This window comes from Aricia agestis, chromosome Z, assembly GCF_905147365.1.
Source record: "Aricia agestis chromosome Z, ilAriAges1.1, whole genome shotgun sequence".
In the NCBI taxonomy this organism is placed as follows: Eukaryota; Metazoa; Arthropoda; class Insecta; order Lepidoptera; family Lycaenidae; genus Aricia; species Aricia agestis.
Window position 1 is genome coordinate 25,676,339 of NC_056428.1, and position 26,934 is coordinate 25,703,272.

Below are 26,934 nucleotides of genomic sequence, written 5' to 3' on the forward strand. Positions count from 1 at the left end.
GGAAGTGATTCGATATTTTTAAATTATCGTTTTTTTTTTTTTTTTTGGTATCTTCCCTACTATTGTCCATTATAATGTGTCACGCATATCATCTTACAACGCACAAACTATAGGCAGATTGCGGTCCTAAGTAATTTGGCCGCGTTAAGTCAAACCCTTCCGACCGATCACAGATAACATTGAATCGACATAAGCCGACCACATGACATAGGCCCGTCATCTGCCTAAGAATCAACTTCTCTGAATATGCCATCAGAGAATATTCATAGGCAGATTGCCGACCTAAATAATTTGGTTAAGTTATGTCAAGCGCAGGTAACGTCTGACATTGACGTGACCCGACCAAATGACGTATCTCTTCCATCTTTTTCTCCCATTTCTTCAGTTACCAACACTGTGTCAATATAATTACCGTGCGTGTCAGTGAGTCTGCGTGACAGTCTGCACGGTGAACGTGACACACTGCGTGCCGGGGTAGTGGCCGTGCACACGACGGTGGTTGTGGAGCGCTGTACCCTGAAATTGGTGAAGTGATACTTAGGAATTTGTGTAATAATATTATCAGGGCGAGCGAAACGAGCCCTAGTATATTCCGCAACCTGTACATTTTGTGGTACACTTTACGGAAAAACTATCACTTCTATTGATTTGTGATTTAATACAGTAATTTTTATTTATATGTAGAATGTAGATGTGTCATCATCGGTCAGTCTGGGTGTGACGACGCGAGCTCTCACAAAGCTCGGCTTTTAGCTCGTGTAATATAATATACCTAGGCTTGCTATAAATAGGTACTGACACAAAGAAAAACATTTTTTTTTCTATTGCAAATAAATTTTATTACTTTTACAGTGTATAAGTTTAACACATAATTATAAAACAATTAAAATAATAAAAGCTAATTCAAATTGGCCTTCATTGGCTACAATAACGTCCTTTAAACATTGTGGCCAGTTATCATTAGAAACACGGACTCTTTCCATGGGAAAATTCTTCACTGCCAGTCGTATGGATTGTTTTAGTGACTCCAAATTATCACGGCATTACAGCAAGCCATACTCTCTAAAACCGACCAAAAATCATAATCCGGTGGATTAAGATCGGGATTTAGACGACGACCAGTCTCTGTCAGCTCTGATGAAGTCCGAAACGTTCGTTTCCAACCAAGACCAAACCGACCGAGCATTATGACCCGGCGCCGAGCCTTGTTGGAAGGACCATTCTTGATTATTGAACTTGATGTTGAACCTAAGAACTTCAAGCATAAATAAACCATTTTGTTTGTTAAAATGTTGCTTAATTGTTTTTTCTCATCAGTAAACAAACATTTTTTGTGACTTTCCTTTGCGTACCGCTTCAGTAGTAGTTTAAATTTTACCACCTCTTTTTTTTAATTATCAGTTAGGAAATAACCAGTACGTCTCTTGTAGGCTGAAAGTCCTTAGTCATCATTTAAAATACATGACATGGTTCTAGGTGCTATCTTTATCTCGTGAGATAAAATCTTTTACTTTCGAAGCGATTTTTTTTTAATTCTTTCTCTTATTGCTTTAATTAACCACCTTTTTCGTCCGAACACTGCGTGGACGGCCAGATCTTTTTCTGCCACAAGCAGAGGAGGTCTCATTGTACTTATTAATGGCCCGGTACACAAACATTTTACTAATACCAAGCGCATGGAGAGTTTTAAAAATGACATTGGACTCCATGCCTACTTTGTGTGATGCAATCACAGCGATTTGGTTCTTTTGATCACCCCACTCCATTTCAATATCGCAAAATATTGTAAAATACATTGGCGCCAAATTGAGAAAACACAATAAACAAACATAAAAATTACAGAATCCAAATTCAAATGTAATATTTTGTTTATTTTTACTAGTGACAGTATTTATGGCCAGACTAAGTATAGTGCGAATTAAATAATAGCAAGGGCTTCTGTTCTAAATTTTATCTAATTTGTGTAACATCATGCTAATAATAGTGTAGAAGAGCCGCTGGAGTCGTATCGCCACCGGATTTGTCAAAATATGATACTAACCGAATATTTCATATTCATTCAATTAAATTCTTGCGTGTCATCGTCCGCGTGCGGTTCTGGTGTGCATGCAAGTGGTCCGCATTCTATCATTTCATAGATGTTTTTCCTGTCATGTTGTCACAGGCATGCGGACAAGACCGCACGCTGGTGACACGCATGACAAGAAGAGCGCCAGTAACAACAAACGGGATTTTATAGACCGCTAAGTGACAACTGACATTTCGATTGGGTTAAAATGTAGACAGAGCAAAAGTGGTTTCTTATTCTAAGGACTCAAAGAACTAGTATCCAGGCCCGTAAAATAAAATATTAAAAAAAGTGACAACTGACTTGGGATGCAGCAAACACGCGGCAAAGTCGCGGCGACATTGAGCGAATTTGCGTCTAATTCGCGGCGTATATGCATATAAAGGGTTTTCCAATAGGGACTTGACAATTTTGAATTTAGTTTGTGGACGCACCATTTCACTTAACATTGCAGTGTCACTGGCAGTTTATTCAGTAGCCATAACATTTTTATCATGGTGAAGTACACGGACGAACAACGTCTGCAAATCTTAAAAAATTACCTCAGAAATTCGGAGTTGGTGGCCACTACTTTAAGAGCGTTAACTTCGATTTTCGATCGTAATTCCCGCCCTTGTAGACAGGCAGATTGGCTATGATTGTGGGCTATTTTTGGCCCGGATTGGAAGATATGGACTTGGGCAGCATGAGGTTTCAATAGAACGTCGCCACAAGCCACACAGCATACGTTACAATCGATTTATTGAAGAGCAAGTTTGATGAGCGTGTTTTTTATTTTTCATGAAATAAGAGGGGAAACGAGCAAACGGGTCACCTGATGGAAAGCAACTTCCGTCGCCCATGGACACTCGCAGCATCAGATGAGCTGCAGGTGCGTTGCCGGCCTTTTAAGAGGGAATAGGGTAATAGGGGAGGGTAGGGATGGGAAGGGAAGGGAATAGGGGGAGGGTAGGGAAGGGAATAGGGTAGGGGATTGGGCCTCCGGTAAACTCACTCACTCGGCGAAACACAGCGTAAGCTCTGTTTCACGCGGGTTTTCTGTGAGAACGTGGTTTCTCCGGTCAAGCCGGCCCATTCATGCCGAAGCATGGCTCTCACACGTGTTATTCCAAAAAAATGGACAAGTCGATTAACCGCCTCTTTTGTGCCAATTAACATCTCTTGATTTTATTCTTTGGGGCTGCGTCAAGTCGTTGGATAAGCCGACGCCGTTGGAAGAGCTCAGAGCCAAAATTTAACGCGAAATAGCCGAAATGTGTAGCCGAGCCATAGAAAATTGGGCTTAACGAATCACCGCTGCAAACGTGCCTGCGGTGGCCATATGAGCGAAGTCGAGTTCCATTCAAAAATGTTGTCATTTTACTTTAACCCGATACTAAAATGTTTGAAATATCTCAAATAGTTTTAATTTTATTTTCAAAAAAAGTTGTCAAGTCCTTATTGGGAAACCACTTATTATACACTCACCTGTATGAAGCGGTCGCCGCAGACGTCGCAGGCGTACGGCTTGTCGCCGGTGTGTCGCCTCACGTGGACGGTGAGGTCGTTGCTCTGCGAGAACGCCTTGTCGCAGTACGGACACTTGTACGGTCGCGCGCCGGTGTGCACGCGCATGTGGCGCGACAGCTTGTTGCTGCCCGTGAAACCTGCGACAAGTATTAGAGAGTGGTAGACCAACACTTAGACATTCTTAGGGTTAAATCAGATCGCAACGCGACGCGTGGATACTAGATGCATGTCTTAATTTGTATGGATTTGACCTACGAATAATAAAAACTAAGGAATCGTAACTCCCATACTATTACCGTTTTAAATTTGGTTCCTTTTGATCTGTCATGTAACGTCAGCCTAGTACCGCTCAAGTTCACCTAAATATTGCAAATGTATTGAAATGTGTACCTAAGGTACACTTTTTTGACAAGTATTGTGGAGCATGTTTTTTGAAGGAGTTACTTTTCCTTAGTTTTTATTATTCGTAGGATTTGACACATTTGCAAGCCGTCTCACGCAATTGAATTATGTCAATTCAATACAAATTTAGAATAGCGTCACGTTGCGGTCTGCATTTTTGTTTAGAAATTAAAACAAATTATATAAAAACGAAGATGGAAAACACATTGCTCGCAAAGCAGCATAGCTCTGCTCCTTTGGAAATACAGTCCTAGGGTATGAATGGTAAGTATTCAACACGCGTTTTGATAACGTGCTTTTACAACGTTTTATTCAGACCGTATACTTGGCCTAGGATCCCACCATAGAAGGACCTTCACCGAGCTGGTTAATGGATGAAAAGTATTTCATATTCAATTACACGATATGTCAACTTTATTGCAAGTGGGTTGCCTAAAAAAATTGTTTTTAGGGTTCCGTAGCCAAATGGCAAAAAACGGAACCCTTATAGATTCGTCATGTCTGTCTGTCTGTCTGTCTGTCCGTCCGTATGTCACAGCCACTTTTCTCCGAAACTATAAGAGCTATACTATTGATACTTGGTAAGTAGATGTAACGTCTGTGAACCGCATTAAGATTTCGATACAAAAATGGAAAAATTATTAAAAATTTTAGTGGTCCCCATAGGTACAACCGAAACAAAAAAAATATTTTTTCATCAAACCTACACGTGTGGGGTATCTATATATAGATAGATCTTCAAAAATCATATTAAGGTTCTTAATATAATTTAAATTAAAAGTTTGCGAGAGAGACTCTTCCAAAGTGGTAAAATGTTTGTCCCCCCCCCCCCCCCCCCTTCTAACTTCTAAATGCATGCATGATAATTCTAAAAAAAATATATGATATATTACTATAAAAACTACCAACGAAAATTGATCTAGCAAGTTGTTTTTTTTTTATACGTCATAAATGGTAAACCTTCATAATTTAACTTTCATTAAATCAACTTAAAAATAAAAATAAATCAAAAACCTTTTACTTTCATTGAAATAAACCTTATTGCTGCTGCGGAACCCTTCATGGGCGAGTCCAACTTGCACTTGGCCGGTTTTATTTAACATTTGGCTGGTTTGGTTAATAGACAATTTCCATACTAATCGAAAGTATGGAGCTCGTAGAGTATGAAAACGCTATCTACGTTAACATACTAACGCGCGTATTCGCAAGTGAAATATAATATTTACGTAGCGTACCAAACAGCGCACTGACACGAATCGCACCTTCGACTGATATATTGTCAAAAGTCAATAGGACTTAAAACCGCAGCGGCCAGGTCGCGACGGCCATTGAGTTAATCACCTTAGTATGAAACCGCCATAGACCACGCGCAACTGGCCGCACGGCGGCCAGCGGCCACACCATACTGTCGATGGCCGCCGCGACCTGGCCGCTAATGCGCGCCTGGCCTTAGGCCTGAGTCCTGACTGAGAATTGTATCTTACGTCATTTTTGTAATTAACAAAAGCGTATATCTTATCTTATCTTATATCTTTAAACGAGCAATTCTTGTATATATGTATATAATTGGAATCTCGGAATCGGCCCCAACGATTTTCATGAAATTTAGTATATAGGGGGTTTCGGGGGCGATAAATCGATCTAGCTAGGAGTCAATTTTAGAAAATGTCTTTTTATCTTATATCTTTAAACGAGCAATTCTTGTATATATGTATATAATTGGAATCTCGGAATCGGCTCCAACGATTTTCATGAAATTTAGTATATTTTTTGTGAGCAACTAATTGCTTTAACGACACAACAACAGCTAAAGCTATTCCAGCAGATGGCGTTGTTAAGTAACACGAAGTCAATGAGTGTTTGCTATACCGAGCAAAGCTCGGTCATCCAGGTACTATATTATAATTCACCTTTTCCACATATTCCACATTTGCACGGTTTCTCCCCTGTATGGGAACGTCTATGATACTGAAGGTCCGACGAACGAGGGAATCCTGCAATTACATTAAATACATGGTTCAAACTTCCAGAATGTGCCTATTAAAAGTAAATAAGTGTGATGTGATTGAATACAGATTTTTTATGTCTATCAGATTAACCGGCATAATTAGCTAAGGAATGGGCTAAGGTGCCCTAGCTCCTAAGTAGGTGATATTAAAATTATTGAACATCTGTACTGATGACGTTAAATAGGATATTACTGCAATGTTTTCACGCTGGGCAGCACAGACAGTAGACAAAAAGTTTTGTTCGACTATGTTATTAAGTGTGCAACATGTCGTATTTTGGTCGGATTATTTACTAGCGCCCTCTGGTAATATTCCCTGTTCACATTCTATTTACCTTTTCCACAGAAATCACACTGGTAGGGTTTCTCGCCAGTATGCCGTCGCATGTGTACTATGAGATTGGATGAGTTGTTGAAACTGCGGCCGCAGTACAGACACAGCCCGCTTCCTTTGCTGCTACGACCTGACTCGTGCACTCGGTGTATGTGAGACCTGGAATACGATAAATGAGCTGTTAACAGTCCAGATGGTGGGTGATGACAAATTCCAACAGGATATCCGTTGTCTTCGACATCGGAGACCTCCTGTATTCTGATTAATATTATATTATAGACTCCAGTACACGCAAAATAACGTCTTTTTTTACGAAACTTATCTGCACAGAGAACCTGTGATGTTTTATGGAAAAGTAAACACTATTTTGTTAGTCGATATTCAGAATGCAAATGACGATGGAGACATTCCTGTCGAACCAAACGCAGTCATTCACACGAATGTTATAAATTCAAGGTGTATTTGTCTGACTGTTTGTTACCTATTCATATTTAAATAACTGTAACGATTTTGAGCAAATTTGGTAAAAATATACTTGAATATATTAGAATTAGGGAATGCAATCTCGTTCTCGCGAGAATTCGGCCTTTTTAGCGAGATCGATCTCGGACGAAAAAAAGGCGAGATCTCGCGAGTTTGACGAGATTGCACTTGAGCATAAAAACGTCTTATTTGAAGCGCGGACTGACACAGACGGAGTTGCGAATTGCGATCACGGAGTCAAAACAAAGAGGAGCTGGCCTAAGCAACTGTGCACTGTGATTCTCAACTAGGTCCTGAATTTTGACTTCTCGTTGTTTTGCAAGTTATAAAAGAACTATTTTATTACTAAAAGATTTGTGTTTGATAGTGCGCTTTTTTAATTCTGGGCGTCACGCTATCGTGGACGCCGGCTTCTACGACAAAACGTTGGGTGTACGTTAAATGCCCATTTGATTTTACGCACCCCGGACGTTTTGTGCGGTTCAGAAGTGTAAACGTTGTGATGTCCTCTAACGTGCACGTTGAAAAGTTATCGTCGACGGAAATTTAAAAGCGTCTCCATATATTTCCATACATTTTACTTCCCTATGTTATCGTTTTACCGCGCACGTCCACTATATTACCGACACGTCCAAAATTATAAAAGCGTATTTGAAGAGAAGACAGGCTGTTTCTTTCATTTGTTATTTGATAGATAGTAGATACGTATGTCAAAGTTTACTACTTAAAAATTACAATGTTTGCAATGCATAAAATTCTATTGAAAAAAATCGTGAAAGTGAATGTTAATCTTATAATACTTATAATATTTATTACTTTTTTTTCGTAGTTTATTCAAATATTGCGATTATTTGCAAAAAAAAACCCATCAAACTGCTAATCTCGCGAGATCTCGAAATTGGCGAAATCTCGCGGAATTGTATTCATAAACTCGCGGGATCTCTCTTGAGCCCCAATCTCGCGAAATTTGCATTCCCTAATTAGAATCCCGTAGATGGGTGTGGGATTGATGATATTTGGCTGCTAAGTCGTCGCGTCGTAAGGCTTTTTCATGTAAAGTTTATTTTGTCATTTAAAAGGTCGTGCCGTGTCCTGAGTTTTAAATATTTAGATTTAACAATAAAAATAACCTTACTTTAAATTCCCTTTTCTAGTAAACTTCTTCTTGCACTTATCACATTCGTATTTCTTCGTTGTTTTGTGTACGATGCTGTGACGAACAAGCTGCTCCTTACTGAAAAAAGTGAGCTTGTTAGAACTATAATTATAATTTTCCCTTCAAAGTTTTGATCTTATAAAATGCACTTACACCTAACACCGATATTCTAATTTTAGCCACTTTAAAGGTTAAACGTTCGTGCAAGCTTGCATTGTTGCGAATACAATAAATTAATGTTTAATACAAAATGCACCATATTGTATGAAATTCTTGATTTGATAGTTTAGGTTACATAGGGTTACTTTAAGGTTAAAGTGTTTTTTTTCTTCCATTTCATTTTAGATTTTAGTAAGTTGTCACTTGTATTCCCATTACATAATTATGTTATTCCCATTATACATTTCATATTTTGAAATCAACGCCATCTTATTATCTTAATAATAATTAACCATAAATAATTAATAATATAAATTATTGAGACTCTTGCTACAAATTAAAACTTTAGTCCTACATTGGTCATCCATAATACACAGGGTATCACAAGACTGTAGGGTATGTGTGTCCCTTACATAGAGTTCACTGTGAAAGTAGCAGTGCTGAAAGACCCGATTTTTTTCGCGATTTGTATGGACAAGCGCCCGAGCGTCATGGATTTTTTCATACAAACGTAAAAAAAGTTCCTTCAGCGTTGCTACTTTCACAGCGAACTCTTTATAGGGGCCGCATACACACCCTAAAGTATTATCAAATAGTTTTCTTACACCTTGCAGATTAAGGGTGTGAGATGGTTATACGAACCTAGGGAAGGTCTTGCCACACAAGTCACAGCTGACCTGTCGCTTCTGGCGGCTTATGAAGTCCACTGATACTCTTTGACCGGCGTGGCTTTGCAATATGTGCTGAAACAAAGAGGTACTATCAGAAAAGTTGATTAATAGGCAGATTGCGGACCTACATATTTTGGTCTCGTTTTTAAAAGCTTTTATTTAACTTGCTCTGTATGTATGTAAGTATGTATGTTCGGGTGAAATCTTGCAACTCAATTTTGAAGTAGATATATTTAACCGATTGAGCTGAAATTTTGCATACACGTTTAGTTTGGATGACAATGCACGATATTGTATGTGACATCACTCTAAATCCAATATGGCCGACCATCCAAGATAAATAGTTATTTTCTATGCAGTCCTACAATATGGATATTAAATGAAAGGGCTTTTTGAGAGTAACTCGAAAACTAATGTAATGTCATTCTACATCCAATATGGCGGCTCATCCAAGATAGGGGAATAGTTATTTTTAATGCACTACTGCAATATGGGTATCAAATGAAAGGGCTCATTAAGAGTAACATGAAAACGGATGTAATGTCACTCTACATCAAATATGGCGGCTCATCCAAGACACGGGAATAGTTACTGTAAATGCACTTCTGCAATATGGGTATCAAATAAATGGGAACTCGGAAACGAATGTAATGTCGTGTCGTATCGTGTCGTATCGTGTCGTGTCGTGTCGTGTCGTGTTTAAATATCAGGTCAAATCCAGTCGGGTTTAGAAAAGGCCTGGTTGAATTCGGTCACTTTTGTTAAGTGAAATTTAATTTTTTAGTCACGCAGAAATAAACGGTACTAAACGGAACTCGCTAAATATAGACACGGTTTTTCACTGATCAAAATCAAGTACGATTTCTTGGACTTAAGTTGATCAGATATTAACAAATTCTTCAAACAAAACAAACTACAATCAAACAGACTAAGAAATCTAGCCAGAGAATAACTAAAAAACAAAAAATAAATTATAAACAAAAAACTTTTTGAGAAAAAGCTTTTATTTAAACACTTTAAAATGAAGAAAATAAATTTCTCCTTAAAATGTTTAACTATTAAGTTATAACTTATAACCTCAATATATTATACAATTTGCATGATAATAGAAGCTTGTCACGAGACTTAACAATCTGTCAGTATTTAATTTTATTAAAATAAAATAAATATAATGTCAATTTACTCCTAGTTAAATTGGAACTAGTTTATTCACAAATCGCGCGACAAGCTTTTATTATCATGCAAATTGTATAATATATTGAGGTTATAAGTTATAACTTAATAGTTAATCATTTTAAGGAGAAATTTATTTTCTTCATTTTAAAGTGTTTAAATAAAAGCTTTTTCTCAAAAAGTTTTTTGTTTATAATTTTTCAAACCCAGCCGACGGATGACGACTCACATAAATTGACATAATTCGACCAAATGACATAATATATAGGTCCACCATCTTTTTTTATGAAATAAGGGGGCAAACGAGCAAACGGGTCGCCTGATGGAAAGCAACTACCGTCGCCCATGGACACTCGCAACATCAGAAGAGCTGCGGGTGCGTTGCTGGCCTTTTAAGAGGGAATACGCTCTTTTCTTGAAGGTATGCCCTATAGGTAGGTCGTATAGGTCCGGAAATACTGCCGGTGACAGTTTGTTCCAGAGTTTTACAGTGCGCGGCAGAAAATTAGGCGGGAAACGCAAGGTGGAAGACTGCCACTCATCAAGGTGTTGAGGATGGTATATTTTTCGCGTGGGACGATGGCGAAAAGTTGCAGGTGGTATGATTCCGAACAATTCCTCAGAACACTCTCCGTGATACAACCGATAGAGGATGCAGAGTGAAGCTACATCTCGGCGTAATTCCAAGGGGTCCAAACACTATGGCAGTCAACAATTCGAGGATACGTTCTTCGTTGGAAAACCTCGACGGGCGTTTCGCCCCAACACCGGAGCATCCTCAGGATGTGGACTCTACGAACAACGTCCGTTAAGTCCGTTAAGTCCGTCCGTCCGGTGTTGGGGCGAAACGCGCGTCGAGGTTTTCAACCTGCATGGTGGTGAGGGGCCTTGCACGGATTTGCCAACATTATTGCTTGTGTGGTGGTGGTGTTTGCAAGTTCTAGCATGCGAGTGTACGCATAGGCAGTGTGAGAGGAGGGAGGTGCTGTACGCATGCCTATGCGTACACTCACTCATTTACTTAAAGGTGGAAGTTGTTTTCGCGGAATATTGCTAAAAATAATAACAAACTAAATTTAAACTATGGATTTCCGCAAAGTAACGCCTGATTCCATTAATTAAGTTTAGTTTAGGTTACGACAAATGTACTACATTTTTTGTTTTTTCTAGAAAGTGTGTAATTTAGCCATAAAATTATTTAATTATGAAAAACAGCGTTACAACAGTCATCTTTGAGTTTTTTTTCTATCGAGCAGAATTGATCAAATTGTGTACTGATATACCTTTGCGTATAGGAAATTTGTTTCAATTTTAAAACGGTACTTTTTTATACTTAAATAATGACATTTCCTTTACTAAAAACATTATTTTAAAAACCCCATTTTACGTAGTTGCGACAGCCACAGCGCCTTAAAGTGTAAATAAATAATTTATTATTATTACCTTATTAAGAGAGATCTCGAAAGCGAACCGACGTCCACACGTGTTACAGACGAATTTACGTTCGACGCGCTCACACGTCACACGGTGACGCTCTGCGGTCTTCACTGATGCGAATTTCTAAAAACGATACATTGTTTTAGCAACATAAAATAATAACATACAATATTATTATTATCTTTAACCCATATTTGGACACTGTGAGCATTTGTGTGTAGTTGTGTACCCAAAAAAATGACGCATTCAGCTTTGAATGTAGTCTTGTTCTTTGGATAATTTTGAACAACATAAATCAACATCTATATTTTTTGTGGGTTAATACACAAATGCTTAAGAGGAGTCCACGCCGCCCTTTTTTCCATACAAACGTTGTCCCCTGTTTCCTGCCTGGATAATGCTAGTAGAGTTATATTTTTTTCCTTAATATAGGAACACAGCTCAAGCCTTTCTTTAATCTTTAATAAAAAAAGTACTTAAATCGGTTAAGTTTTGGAGAAGGAATCAATGGACAACGAATCGTTGATTTTCTGGATTTTCTGCAGTTGTCTCTATCGCGTTCTGCGGTATAGGCTTGAGGTAAGGGAGACCGCTATAGATATTACACGTACTTTTTTTTCATTTCTCTAGGCCCTGGTGTATCCTCTTAATAGCAATCCTATTTTAATATCGTTCGGCAAAAATTCCAAGTGTGCTCGATTTTTAGGTATTTTTTAGTGTGACTAGGTGTGAACGGGTTGGGAGTGCACACGCTTAACACGCTTTTATTAGCTTCACTTATAACTAACTATGTATGTAAGAAAATCTTGGAATCTTAATTTGACCCACTTCCCGGTCTTCTATTAGGATGAAATTTTGCACACGCTCTGAGTTCTGACGACAATACATGACTAGCCAAGAAACGGCATTACAAATCCAATCTGGCGGACTCCCCAAGATAGCAGACAGGCTATTTGAAATGCATGGTGCACCCCCATGATATGAGTATGAAATACAAGGATTTGCGGTCAGGTATACGAAAAAAAAATAGTCACGTGACTTATATATGATAATGAGAGTGTGTAATGTTTCGAGTTAGCGACCGGTCATGCTCCGCGTTACACAAAAAATATATTTGTGTAACGCGGATACGCGTAAAAATATGTTTGTGTACAGCAAAAGTAATATTTTTGCGAATCGCGCGGCCCATTGCAGCTGCACGTGACCATGGCGCTCGTGGCCAACGAATTGCTGGCGTTTATCCAGCATGCCATCGACACTATGGACGAGGTCAGCATCATGCAGATCTGCAAGTCCTCCTTCTCCAGCGAGGAGATTTGCAAGGGCAAGCAGCTGCTGTACGAGACGCTCGGACAGAGCGCGAATATGCTGTCGCGACGAAGAGACGGAACGGAAAGTAGCGTGCAGGACATCATCTCCCTGCTGAAGCAGACGGATCCTGATGAGATGCCGGCTTTTGTGGCAAAGGAGCTGCACAAGCTGCCGCTCGTCACATTGGACAACGTCGACGTCGTCAGCCTACTGAAGGATATCAGGTTCCTGAAGGAGAAGCTGGCCGGAGTTCGAGGTAGATTGCAGGCATCAGAGTCTACGATCAGTAACTTACGTATTGAATTATCGCAATTAAAAGGTGGTAATCCAATATGTAGGTCACCTGATGCCGCATTCGTCACTACTCGTCGTGGCGCGCAAGCGAGCACGTTCAGTCCGTCAGCATTATCGGACGGGTCAACGAATACCGCCGCTGCCGCCCCGCCCCCGCTCCCCTCCCGGTTGCACCGACCCCGAGTACTCAGGCGACTCAGCAAAACTTTGCGACTGTTGCTGGTCGCCCCGCACCTACCCCGCGGGCGAAAACTAATGGGGCGAATGAGAGCTGCACGGCTCCGAAGAGTCGCGAGACTGAGAGCCGCAAGGTGGAGTCTTCTCGGCTTGGCAAGGACGAGGGCAAGAGGTGCGATGAGGAGGGCTTCATACTGGTGGAGAGGAGGAAGAAGCCCGCCGCCCGCAACCATCGCGGCACCGCACCATATGTACCTGAGCTGCGTCTGCGGAGCGAGGTCCCCGCGACGCCCCTGTACATTTCCCGCCTGCACTGGTCCATGGAGGTCGAGGACGTCCTGGACTACATCCAGAAGAAGACGACACTGTGCCTGAGGGTCGAGCGTCTACAGTCTCGCCACAAGGTTAACTTTAGCTCCTTTATGGTGAGAGTACCGACGAATCTTCTGTCGACTTTCGAAGCGCCGGAGTTCTGGCCGATGGATGTAGTCTATCGGAGGTTCCGGGGGAGACTCCGGAACGAAGCGAGTCACGTCGCCGGCAAAATGTGACAGTGTTAGTTATATAAAATATGTATGTTAGTTTAAGGTATTTATTATATGGGCCTCTGATGCCCGAATTAAATGATTTGATTTGATTAAATCCAATATGGCGGACATCCGAGATGGCGGAATGGCATAGTTTTTTTAACTATTAATTATTTTAGAACCGTGATCATATTCTCCGATGGTCAAGACATGTTCAGAAAATAATAATCAATTTTAAGTTCCAGATTTCCGAAACCAGTTCGCATCTTGAAGCGGTTCGCGGACCATGTAGCTGTGCGTCTATCCTTGTAGCTGTGCACGCACCTTATCGCACAGCTGGCAGCTGGCGGACAGCTCGGGGTGGTCGGCGTCGCGGTGCTGCTGCAGCTCGGCCGGCGAGCGGCATACGCGCCCGCACGCTTCGCACACCTTCACACACTCTATGGCCTCCTCCTGCATAATAATAATATATATATGTTACGCTCAAAGATCGAAATCGCTCAGTGAGCGAAAAATAGCTCACAACGCGTTGTGGTCACAGTGAAACAGCCACGACGCGAAATTCGCGTCACATTTTTAAAAGTAGCTTCCCCACTTAACTTTATTGGAATCATACAGGCTCTCTATTTCAAATTGATAGTATTACTCTACATGCCCAATTCCTATGGGTCGTTTACACTCAGCCACTGCCGATGCTCCTGCTGTTGACCTATATTCTATAAGTTGTGCTCGGTCTGGTCGGGTTACGCTCAAAAACCGAAATCGCTCAATGAGCGAAAAAATGGCTCACAACGCGTTGTGGTCACAGTGAAACAGCCACGACGCGAAATTCGCGTCGTGGCTGATATGTTGTTCGTTTTTCTTGATTTCTTCTTGACTGATTAATCGTCCATAGTTATGGAAGATTATATTTGAATTACCACGCGTACTACAAAATATTTTTTTTTTTACTAAATCACTGCATAACGTGTTTTTCATTATTATTTGAAAATATCCATAGTGCCATAATATCCGTGCTATATTAGTACGTATAAACGACCCATAGGAATTGGGCATGTAGAGTAATACTATCAATTTGAAATAGAGAGCCTGTATGATTCCAATATTGTTAAGTGGGGAAGCTACTTTTAAAAATGTTTACGTGGAGGCCAAAGTTGTTTAGCTTACCTCTGCATCACTAGATTTTACAATTTCAGCCAACAAAACCTGTGCTGATCTGTCCTGTATAATATTTGGATCCGGGGGTTCTGCCTGAAAAAATATCGACAGTATTATACTTCAATATTAGTCAACTATATTACATTTAAGGATTGTTAACCCCCGACTTAAAAGAGGGGTGTTATATATAATGTCGCAGCCAACTGGTTAAAAGAGCTGTTCAATCAAACAGAGTGTAGTGACTGAACAACGCCATTAAATCACACGGCAATTATACGTCATTGAGCCGACTAGTTAACTGCAACGTTCAACACTACAACTAGACGACGCTTAGCCAACTGGTTAAATGGTAAATTAACTAAGGTGTCCATTAGTTTAATATGTAATTTGAGAGAATAGGAAAGCTTTTAGTAATTTCTTGGAAGATTATTTTTGGATTAAGTTTAAGGGGTGACCAAAAGTTTTATGAAATAAGTGAAAATGAAAAACACATTATTTTTATTATTCATAATAATTATAATAACCTCCCGTAATTTCTACTCGAATATTTGTTTACATTTTGATTCACTCGTATGTGCCATTGTGCCGTGTTTGCCGAGTAGGCTTAGGGTGGGTTGCACCAGAGGCGTAGTTAAAGTTAATGTTATGGTCAAAGTTATGGTTATAGTTAAGGCTAACTTTAACTTTATCCTTAACTTTGACCACAGAATTTGGCAGATGACAGCTGGCCCGACAAGGCTTGAATTGAACGTGGGTGGGGCGCTGCTGGTAAAGGAGAACTGTCAAAAATGGCGTTTTTGTACGATGACAGCGTTAGTTCCTTTTTTCGCCACGTTCATTCAAAGCCTGGTCGAGCTCAAGGTTATGGTTAAATATGGCGTCCATTTTTGACTTTAACCAAAGACTTGACATTTTGCATTGTAGTTAAAGTTATAGTTAAAGTTACAGTTATAATTAAAGTAAGTTGGTGCAACCCACTCCTTAAAGTTGCAACTTGTTTGCGCGGCCTATATTATCTTCTATATTATTTGTTACTCTCGCTAAAACTCAAGAACGGCTGAACCGATTGGGATATTTTTTTGGCTTGAAATATTTTATAGGAGGAAAGTGATATGAAGTCATAAATAACAATAAAAACTTACATTTTGCAATTTATCTATATGATTTCTCTGACATTTATGTTGTTGATAGTACGCTTTGGATAGATAAACTTTTTTACAGACTAGGCAGTTTGTAAGTAAAGTATCTGTTGACAAAAATAATTTGTTTAATATCATGAAATGACAAAAGAATTTAAGCTATTGTAAAAGTAAATTACAATTCTCCGGAAGTACATTACTTATATTAATTACCTTTATGTATATGCATATGTAAGTCTAGCTTCTCTTTGGTTTTATAATCCATCTTACAGAATTCACATGTTGATAATGACATACCGTTTTCTGATAGTTTCTTTAAAATTGCCTGCAAAATAAAAAGAATTCTTTTACAGTTGATAGTATGCCAAATGATTAAAAATGTGTAAACTGGCATATATTTTGTCTATGAGTGGTGATTGCCCAGGTCAATAGTGCGTGCTATAAACGTTTTGCTTGTTACGGACTACTAACGTACACGTCTATCATAATGCTAAAAATGGTTATCCCAATTTGGCATTTAGCTACTGGCTACACATCATTACTATAATATTACGCAAAGGTTGGAGCAGAGGGCGCTAGTAGCACATACGTATACGTATGTGCTAATAACGCCCACATATAATACATATTTATACGTGGGAGAGCCATGCTTCGGCACGAATGGGCCGGCTCGACCGGATAAATACCACGTTCTCACAGAAAACCGGCGTGAAACAGCGCTTGCGCTGTGTTTCGCCGAGTGAGTGAGTTTACCGGAGGCCCAATCCCCTACCCTATTCCCTTTCCTACCCTCCCCTATTCCCTTCCCTTCCCTACCCACCCCTATTACCATATTCCCTCTTAAAAGGCCGGCAACGCACATGCAGCTCTTCTGATGCTGCGAGTGTCCATGGGCGACGGAAGTTGCTTTCCATCAGGTGACCCGTTTGCTCGTTTTCCCCCTTATTTCATAAAAAAAAAAACAGCAACATCCGACATGTTGCACACACACACAAAAATACAGACACTCTGTCAAACGTAGAATAGACATGCTTGTTTAGTGTCTGCTGACGCTGCCGTCTAGCGTGAAAACATTGCAGTAATCTCTTATAGGGACATTGAGATTATTCATTGGAAAATCAACGCGAATGGAGGAGACATGACACTTACGCTAGTTTGAACTTTCTTTGGTCGTCCCCTTTTCTTTGGCCCCATAACATCGCTGTGTTCGTGCCACATGTGCTTGGTTAGTGTCTCCACGTCGGCATACGAGGTGTCACACACGGGACAGTACGCCACTTTATGTTCCGCATCATACATATTCTGGCCTAAAAAATACGGATAAAATTGTGTTCAGAAAAACCTGGCATATTTTTCGCGTCGGTTTCTGCCTGTTAGTTAAGTGTCGCCGCACACGGGCCACACGCGACAGGCACAAACGCCGCCACAAGAAGCAAGAAAAGGCCACAAAAGTAGCTGAAGCGCGCGACATCTAGTTGTGGCCGCGATGGTCGACACTTGCGGTCGGCATGGGCGTAGCGAGGTACGGGAAGGGGGGTGGCAGCTGCCCCCCCTACAAGAGTGATCGGTCGCTGAATTGTTGCTGGTGAGCGAATGCTCACGAGTTTCATACCTAAACGTGGAGCGGAGAGAGTTGCGGGTCGGGAGGTGGGAGGCAATCAATCCCAGTTCCCTCACTCATATTTTATTTGTTACTCACCTTTAATACAATAGTGAGATACTCATGTTAAAAATCACGAATTTTCTTAATCTGGGGGAGATAAAGACCTATGCCCCCCCCCCCCCCCCCCCCTTATGTAGAATCCTGGCTACGCCCATGGCGGTCGGTGGCTGCCACTTTTTTAATTTATTAAAAAATAAGATTAAATTTGTGTGTGTCGGTCGGCGTTTAGTGGCCGGTGCGGGCCAGAAGAAGCGAGCCGCGACGATTCACCGTGTGGCGGTCACCGGCGTCAACCGTGTGAGGCGAGTCCATGTAAAGTGTATGAAAACTACAGGAAATATGCCCGTAGCGGCGTGTTGTGTTTGAGGCCGGAGGCCCGTGTGCGGGAGCCCTGAATGTTCACGCATAAACCGCTAAATGGATTTAGATACAACTAGATGACGCCCGCAACTCCGTTGCGCCAAAATTCGTTTATCGCGCAGGGACCGTATATTTACCGGGACAAAAAGTATCCTATGTCCTTTCCCGGGACTCAAAGTATCTCTATGCCAAATTTCAGCAAAATCGGTTCAGCGGTTTGGGCGTGAAGAGGTAACAGACAGACGGACAGATGGACAGACAGACAGACAGACAGACGCACTTTCGCATTTATAATAATATTAGTATAGATTTTGTCTAGAGATACTTTTACCGTCGGAAAAGGGCAAAGGATCACATTTTCGGCGGTAATTGTATACCTCACGATGAAACAGTTATTGGAAAGCATGCAGCATGTTTTAACAAATTAAATAGTCACCCGTATCGATTTTCTTTTTTGACCTAGTACTAGGAGCACTTCTTTCTATTAATAATTTTTGATGATCTAGTTGTAAGCCTGTGTGTGGTTCATCTAAGCTCTTTATTTCATCTGAAAAAACCAACAGTCAAATACAGTAAAAACAATTAAAATTTTAAAAATTCTAGTAATTTTTGATACATTAATAACTATAAATAAAGGAACGGTTTTTGTCCAACGTTGGGAAAGTGAAGAAGATTAAGAGAGGGCTATAGTCTTACCATCATCGAAGTTATCATTGCTATTGCTGAGTGAGATATTAAAACCTAAATCCATGTACATCTCTCCATTTTCTGCTATATTTTCAATTTTCACATTCACACCGGACTGAAAACATTAATTTTCAATTACTAAAGACTTGCTCGATGTGGCCCTAGAAGATCAGTTTTATTGTGCAAGATCATTGAACAATTCATTTGACAATACGATTGAAAGATCGAACATTATACAGTCAATAATATTGAACAATAATTGCGCAATAAAATTGATTGTCTATTGGCCAGCTATTAGACAAGACACATTGTCTCCACTCACCATAATCTCATAAAAATCTGAAGGATAGAAACACGTTTCACTACAATTCATTTTTTAAGCTATTTTATATAATATATCGAGTATGAAATAAAAATAAAAATTGTTTTTTTATGCAAAGTTGCCGCTTACATTCGAAGCAAACTAACAAATGCACAGCTTTAACGACCGATATTAAGTCAACAATAGCAATCTTGGATGGTCATAAGAAAACTATTTGCCTATTGTGCAATACTTAAATCTTCAAATGTTATTTAAAGATCCTTTATATTATGTAGCTCAATGTCATGCATACATTGTTGATCTTGTTAAGGTCTTATCACACTTGGCTGAATTCTTAATCGGATTTAGTGACTAATTTTAGACGACCAACTTTGCTGTGTACTTTTAACATTATATTCTTAATTCTTACTTTTATTTTTAACTAGCTGTTGCCCGCGACTTCGTCCGCGTAGACTTCAGTTTATAGCACGCGATGTCAACAAAATTGGTGTCATAAGCTTTTATAAAAAAACCCTGGTACCCCCTTAAATCAAAACACCCAATAACAGCTGTGCAGTGTGCACATAACTTATTTTATTTTTTTAAATTAAACTTTATTTATGCCAAATTTTAAAGTATATTTAGCCCCCCAATTACACAACTTCACCCATAAACTATTTACCATTGATAGGTTTAAGGTTACGTCACTCATCACTGCATAGATAAAATACTGAGTTATTAAATAACGTACAAAGATATATTAACAATTGAAAAAATCGAAAATCCAATGCAAGATGATACCACCTCTTATACATAGAAAGACTTTTGAGTAAGCGTCAGCGCGATGTAGGAGACGGCACGGCGCCATCTATTATGAATTTTGGAACTAACTTAATTAAAACAAATTTACGCATTTTCACCCCCTTACAACCCTTTTTTTTCAGTTAAAAAGTAGCCTATGTCCTTTCTCAGGCTTTAGACTATCTGTGTACAAAATTTCATTACAATCGGTTCGGTAGTTTTGGCGTGAAAGCGAGACAGACATACTTTCGCATTTATAATATTAGTATAGATTTTTTTATTATAAACACATTATTACTTTAAGTAGTCAACTCATTTTGTTCATGCTCAGGCTTCTATATTGGAGAGACTGGAGAGTTGAGATGGTTCAGGAGTTAGGCTGCGTTTCCACCAGAGATGTGTTGCAAGGAATGTGTTTTTAAGATCCAATAGCATCGCCGCGCTGAGCGATGTCACGGCAAGCTCACGTCAATGAAGTGATTCTATTGGTTCTCCAAAACGCATTCTTCGCAACACATCTCTGGTGGAAATGCAGCCTTATGTTGTTATATTATTTTGCTTCTGATATACAAGCATATTTTATTATCTTCCTTTTAAAAATATTGCCTACTTGATCTCTGAACAATAAGAAGAAATTATTATCAATAAAGCAGCACAACATACCTCAACATCATGATTGTCATTCAACTTCTCCTTCTTGATAAGACCCTGTAATGCCATGTCTGATTCCCGTGACCTTGACATGAAGTCATAAGCTGTCTCAGCTTTTGCTTTGCACTCACTACAAACTGTTGTAGGCAAGCCATCGCCTTCTGTGAACTGAATGCATACATGATATCCTTATATTAACAATATCTTTAAAACATAATATATATTCAGACTTAAAAAAATACGTTTGGCACTCAGGGACTGCCGCAGTAAAGCATTTCTGCAACTATAATTCGCATACGTCTAGAATAGTCGCACGCACACAAACACTGTGTCGAAGTCTGGCAACGCCATCGCACTGCTGTGCTGGTCAGAGTGGAGGTTTTAGGTAATTTCCGTTACGGAATTTCTTGATTCGGTCGCCACGATCAAAGCCCGCGACAAAAGCTATGCAATAGCTTAAATATATTATCATTTGACTTAAGTCTTAACAAACATACCACACTGAAGTCATTTAAGTATAATTTCATAATAATATAAAGAATGTGGTTTCTCTACTACTAGACTAATTTTATAAAGGCGTTTAATTAATATAAGTAATAGAAAAAATTGAAATTTAATTTAACGTAATAATGTGTAAATGCATAGCATTAGAATCTAGTAATGGGATTTAATTTTTTTTTCTATTAATTTCATTAACATGCTAAATTTGCTAAATGTTTTTGCTTTGCTATTTGCGAAAAACGCGGCAACGAGAATTATTATCGGTTCGCATCGCACCGCTCGCGTGAAAAATAGCAATTTATTATTGACAGTTAGCGCCGCGGTGCGTTATGCGTAACAGCACGGACGTAAATTTTTTATCAGGATCACAGACTATTGCTGCGCACGCATGGGTGGGGCAAGCTGGGGCGCTTGCCCCACCCTGGCTCTGACCTATAAGGTGCCAAACATAACAAAAAAAAATTTTTTTTCAACTATTACTACAATCATAATAACCGTAAGAAAGTTACACAAATTTGTCGACATGAAAAAAAGTGTGATCAAAACAAAAAGCGCGCACGGTTTACACGCTCATCGCAACGGTCTTTTGAAAGCGAGCCGTATTACCGTAGAATAAGTGAATAAGTATTACATTTTATTAAAACGCGTAAAAAAAACCAAGGGAGGGGGAGTAGGTTGACTGCTGCCCCACCCTGAGCCCAAGGCTGGCTACGCCCATGTGCGCACGATAATATTAGCAATCGTATTAATAGCAAGTACGATTAATTTAATTATTGCTAATGGACATTTAACAATTAATTATTATTGCTAATTGCTATTTTACCGACACTATTAGAATCATTCAGGCATCTTATTTTATAAATTCATTAGATTATAATTTTAATTGCATTGCTGGTCTATTGCTAAAGTAAACCTAGACTTAGTACAGGTACTTTTTGAGCTGCTTTATTTTATAAACAGTCATAATATATTATAATATACCACCCTGTATGTATAATAATAATAATTATCTTGAGGAGCTGGCGGAGAACAAAACCGGACAAGTCCACCAGAGTGGGAAGTATAATTATTTTTTCGAATCGTCTGCTGTTGACCCATCTACGTCAATCCATGTTAATATTTTCAATCAAAACCAGTTAAGAAGACTTTAAAAAGTCAATTTTCAAACAAAACCGGATTAGTTCAGTAGTAGAGTAGTTGATTCTAGTTTCTAGCCAAAGTGTAAATTTTTTTTTCGCAGACTAATACGGTTCTAAATGGTTGTTTTGGTGCAATAAAGAATTTTTATTCATTCATAATATGCTAAAGTATAGCCTAATTAAACAGCTATAATATAAATCAGTATATACTGCAGTAATTGTTGACCTGGACCAACCTTTCCCAAAGTGGGCAATAACGCTCCCTTGTGAGCACTGAACATCTAAAAAAGGGCAGTGTGGGACCCAGAAAAAAAATGGAGGCGTTGTGTAGAGGTTTGAGGGGTGACTTATTTTATCTAGTTGCATTTTAAATTGAAACAATGGGTGAGCTAAAATATATTAAGTTTGGAAACCACTGACCTAGACTTGAAATTTTTTTTTCAATGTAGTGACATTAATTTAATTTTAATAAAAAAACATTATATATTAATACGTGAGCCAAAAACTTTGTATCCCTTTTAATGAAAAATGAGGAAATGTAGGTGTATGAAATTTTGCATAGTTGTAGTTTATACTAGCTGTTGCCCGCGACTTCATCCGCGTCAGCAAAATGTGATAACAAAGATAATAAAAAAGAGAAAAAAAATCCCCTTTTTAAGGTTCCTTTACAAAAAAGTTAAATATATCCTCCTCCTTTTTGGAAGTCTGTTAAAAATTAGCCTAAGTTACACCTTACTACATCAGCTATCTACCAAAAAAGTCCCGGCAAAATAGCTCCAGCCGTTTCAGAGGTTAGCCGGAACAAACAGACAGACAGACAGACATACATACCGACAAAAATTGTAAAAAAAAATGTTTTGGTGTATATATTGTATATATGTTCATATGTATGTAGTAAAAAACGGTTCTTTCAATATTACAAACAGACACTCCAATTTTATTTATATGTATAGACTAGCTGTTGCCCGCGACGTCGTCCACGTCAGCAAAATGTGATGACGAAGATAATAATAAAGAGATAATTATTCCGAACAAAATATATAAAAAAATAAAATATATCCTCCTCTTTTATTGAAAGTCAGTTAAAAAGTAGCCTAAGTTACTCCTTATTACATCAGCTATCTGCCAAAAAAGTCCCGTCAAAATCGCCCCATCCATTTCGGAGATTAGCCGAAACAAACAGACAGACATACAGACAGACAGACAAAAATTGTAAAAAATGCTATTTTGGTACATGTATCGTAAGTAAATTCATATGCATGTAGTAAGAAACGGTTCTTTCAATATTACAAACAGACACTTCAATTTTATTTATATGTATGTATAGATGGTGGAGTGCATCAAGCTAATATTTTTTTTAAATTATGCTTTTATCATACATTTTTTTAACAAATAAAACATTACACACACTACAACACACACACTAGGAAAAATGACTGATTTTTGAGTGACAAGCCTATACATATGAATCAAACTCTTTTTGTTTATTTATTTATAGTTTTTTGTTTCATTCAATATGCGCTGACGAGTACACATCTTATGAATGTCAAAACCATGCCAAAACCAAAGTCCCAAAAAATTTGCCTAAAGGGGCGCCAAAATCCTTTTTTCGCACACAGGCGCCAGTAGCCCTTACGGGGGCCCTGAGTTAATGTCCTCTGTCAGAAGAGAAAAAAAAAGAAAAAGACTGGTTCAAAGAATGCTATGGACTAACATAATATCATTTTACCCACGAACATCTACAGAAAGTGCTAGAAACTACAGCTTCTTTCTTTTTTTCTTCTTCATAATCCAGCACTAAACTAAGCCGGGTTTGTTCAAACCTTCAAACGCGTCGGAACACGATCAAACGGCGCGTTGAACACAACGAAAATATTAAATTTCATCAAACATGCTTCAAACATGTAAATGTTTGACAAACCGTTCAAACAAGCTTTGTAAACGATCAAAAAATGGTTTGAGTCAAACCAAAATTTACATGTTTGAATCAAACCGTTTGATTGTCTCGGGGGCCCTTTAGATAATATTAGACAATGCTTACACACGGCCAGTCTGAGATCAGCTGAGTCCCAGAGACAAGAGTTGAAAACAGACGAACACATAACCTCCTCCTTTTTGGAAGTCGGTTAAAATATGATAAAGTTAATATTTTTTTACAAAATATAGGTAGTAGTCCTACTGTCGTTGAAACAAAGGTCGAATTTCTACCATTGGGCGATCTCTAGTTAAATTAATTATTCAATTCGCATGATGCCAGGCAAGTTAAAATATAAGCAAGATATATAATATGCGCCGATATGGTTTCCTAGAGGTTTACAAACAATTCACACCATAACATTAAATACCATTTAAGAAATTGATTCAAAGGCAGATGGAGGACCTACGTTATTTGGTCGCGATACGTCAAACCCAGTCACATCTGCATCATGACTATATAGGATTGACAAACTGACGAAATGACTTAGGTCCGTCAACTGCCTATGAATCAATTTCTTCAATAGTACATTATACACGATGATATTATTGTAATAAGCAACACAATATTATTGCTTAAATACAGACAGTAAAAAACTTTACATAACTTAGCAGCAAAGCTTTTAGGTATAACATTTTATATTCAGCTAAAGTTGAGAACGGTTGGATCAATTTTAGTCTAACAAAAGGTATAGTCAGTTCAAGGATAGTTTAAGCGATGAGGAAATATTAACAATACATAAATTAGATATAAGTGAGACAGAACAAAGTGTCAGAACAGTATACTGTTGGAATTACCTCTATCCCTGTTACAGATGTTATGATGTTTTTCAAAGTGGACGCTCCCACGAACGTATTAAACACCGAGAACAGTTCTGCTTCTTTTGTTAAACATGTTCTGCATATATTTTCAATTTTTATATCTATACTTGTGAGGGCCATCTTCTGTTCGGTGAAGTATCACAAAACTTGTTGTTACAATGATAAAATACAAGTGAAGCTTGATTTACACTGTATAATTAACTGATTATTCGTTTTTCATGTTTTATGCTCAACAGCTACATATTTTAACATGATAAAATCTTAAGAAAAGTGCAATGTTTATTACATTTTGATTTGATATTTTTTTACTTTTTTGACCAGAGTTTTTGACAAATCATGGATAATGGATCGAGGATCATGGATTGTTGAAACTGGAATGTTTACCAACCACCAAAGATAAGTATAAATAATCCATAGACCTAAAATGAGGGATTTTCATTTATATTTTTTAATTTTAATTTTAACAATTTTAACTAGATGGCGTAAGGATAGACACTTCTAGATTTTCTATTGGTTCCTCACCGATCTGAAATTATCTGCAGGTTGGCATCACTGACCACATATGGGTTGTGTTTCCAAAAAATATCAGTGTACTGTCAAGTGTGACATAAATCAAAATATCTTAAACCTAAGTGATCATTGGCCTAAGCGTTTAGGCCAGTACACTGGTAATAGTTTAGGAACACGCTGACATAATAAAAACTTGTCAAACTGAAACTTGACAACTGAAAGAGTTTTGGCGGGCATGTCACTTTCAAACTTCTTCTACTTTTTATTGTTGGTGTGGTTTTTATTATTTTTTCCCAAATTGTGGTTTTTGGGCTTTTGATATTCATTATTGGTAAAATATTAGCCATTAAATATCCGTTATCTTGCACAAGTGCAGGTAAGATGTTGTCAAAACCAAAATGTATAATTCCTGTGACATTTGGTGTGAATATCGGTGAATAGGGCTATTTCTTCCGTGTATTTTAGCTAAAACATCGTTATAATAATTTTACTATCCTATTCATTGGAATATTATTGCGTCTTTTTCAAGTTGAAATGTATCAAGTTTTACATTCTTTTGCCCAGTTTTGTAGCAATTATTGATGGTATTCCCTGGTATTACCGATAGTTGTCTACCCATACGCCATCTAGTTACTAAAATGGAAACTGTTTGACAATCAAATTAAAAAAATAGGAAAATCCCTCATTATTAGAGTCTGGATAGCGAAAGATGAGACTGGCTTTTTATTCCAAAACTGATTATGGTAACACTGTCATTAACGTCAGTGTCACCTATAGCATCTGTTGTTTATGTGTCAAAGTGAAAAATATTTCTGTGGTTTACGTGAGTTTCTAATTTAAACGTGATGAAAACTTTGAAAAGAGATTTGCGAAAACTGCTTTTAGCTATGATTAGTAAATACGAACAAAAAAGAAGTGAAAAGGATGCAATTTTTAAACAAAAACAAGATTGTTTACATGAAATATCCAAGTGCATTGGTAAGTACAGGTAAAAGATTTTGATACTTTCAATTACAATTAATTAAAATCATTATTATTTATCATGTAATTGAATTTATTGTTTTGCAGGTAACATGAATGATGCAAAGGATTCAGAGCAAGTTAAAATATCAAGCATAAATAAATTATGAGATTAAATGTTCCAAGAAGAGTGTTTAAAGACAAAATCAGTTCCCTGATGAGATTTCTTCTTAGACCGGTAAGACCCTAACGTTACAAAAGAAATACCTGAAAGCAACCTTTTTATTGAATGCTAACTTTATTTATGAACATATTTTCAGATGTCAGTGTTTGTACCCTAAAAAGGATTAAAAAAGAAGGCCACATAAATAAAGGCGTGTGAATACGGGAGTTTGGCTGGGAGGTGTTAATGCATCCGCCGTATAGTCCTGACCTTGCACCTTCAGATTTCCACATGTTTCAATCGCTGCAGGATTCCTTAGGCAGTGTCAGGTTGTCATCACAAGAGGACTGCCAAAACCACTTGTCGCAGTTTTTTCATCAGAAACCCCAAAATTTT

The 26,934-nt window shown here is 38.4% G+C and overlaps 1 protein-coding gene and 1 long non-coding RNA gene across 4 annotated transcripts; one reads left to right on the forward strand and one right to left on the reverse strand.

Moving 5' to 3' along the window:
- Positions 1-253: 253 nt before the first annotated feature.
- LOC121739362 (zinc finger protein 2 homolog) lies at positions 254-25,325 on the reverse strand. 3 transcript variants are annotated; one of them, XM_042131801.1, is made up of 16 exons: positions 24,882-25,325; positions 20,482-20,637; positions 18,726-18,831; positions 18,466-18,576; positions 17,156-17,313; positions 16,220-16,331; positions 16,010-16,113; positions 14,877-14,960; positions 14,034-14,159; positions 11,407-11,523; positions 8,762-8,862; positions 7,940-8,038; positions 6,323-6,480; positions 5,890-5,973; positions 3,536-3,714; positions 254-516 (listed from the first exon to the last, which is right to left on the reverse strand). In XM_042131801.1, the coding sequence occupies exons 1-16, from the start codon at positions 25,023-25,025 to the stop codon at positions 421-423; spliced, it is 1,935 nt and encodes a 644-aa protein (XP_041987735.1). In that variant the 5' UTR covers positions 25,026-25,325; the 3' UTR covers positions 254-420. The 3 variants fall into 3 exon arrangements, with proteins under 3 accessions (XP_041987735.1, XP_041987734.1, XP_041987736.1); XM_042131800.1 differs by having other exon boundaries at positions 14,034-14,162; XM_042131802.1 differs by lacking the exon at positions 5,890-5,973 and having other exon boundaries at positions 14,034-14,162.
- On the forward strand, positions 8,668-17,450 carry LOC121739376. Its single transcript, XR_006037435.1, has 2 exons — positions 8,668-8,701; positions 17,389-17,450. It is a non-coding gene; the product is annotated as an uncharacterized LOC121739376 (long non-coding RNA).
- Positions 25,326-26,934: the final 1,609 nt, after the last annotated feature.

Coding starts and splice junctions, on each gene's coding strand:
- LOC121739362 (XM_042131800.1), bottom strand. CDS start 25,025: ATGGCCCTCACAAGTATAGATATAAAAATTGAAAATATATGCAGAACA. Junction 18,832..20,481: donor ATGACAATCATGATGTTGAG/GTATGTTGTGCT, acceptor TAATGTTTTCAG/TCCGGTGTGAATGTGAAAAT. Junction 14,961..16,009: donor ATATAGATAAATTGCAAAAT/GTAAGTTTTTAT, acceptor ATATTTTTTCAG/GCAGAACCCCCGGATCCAAA.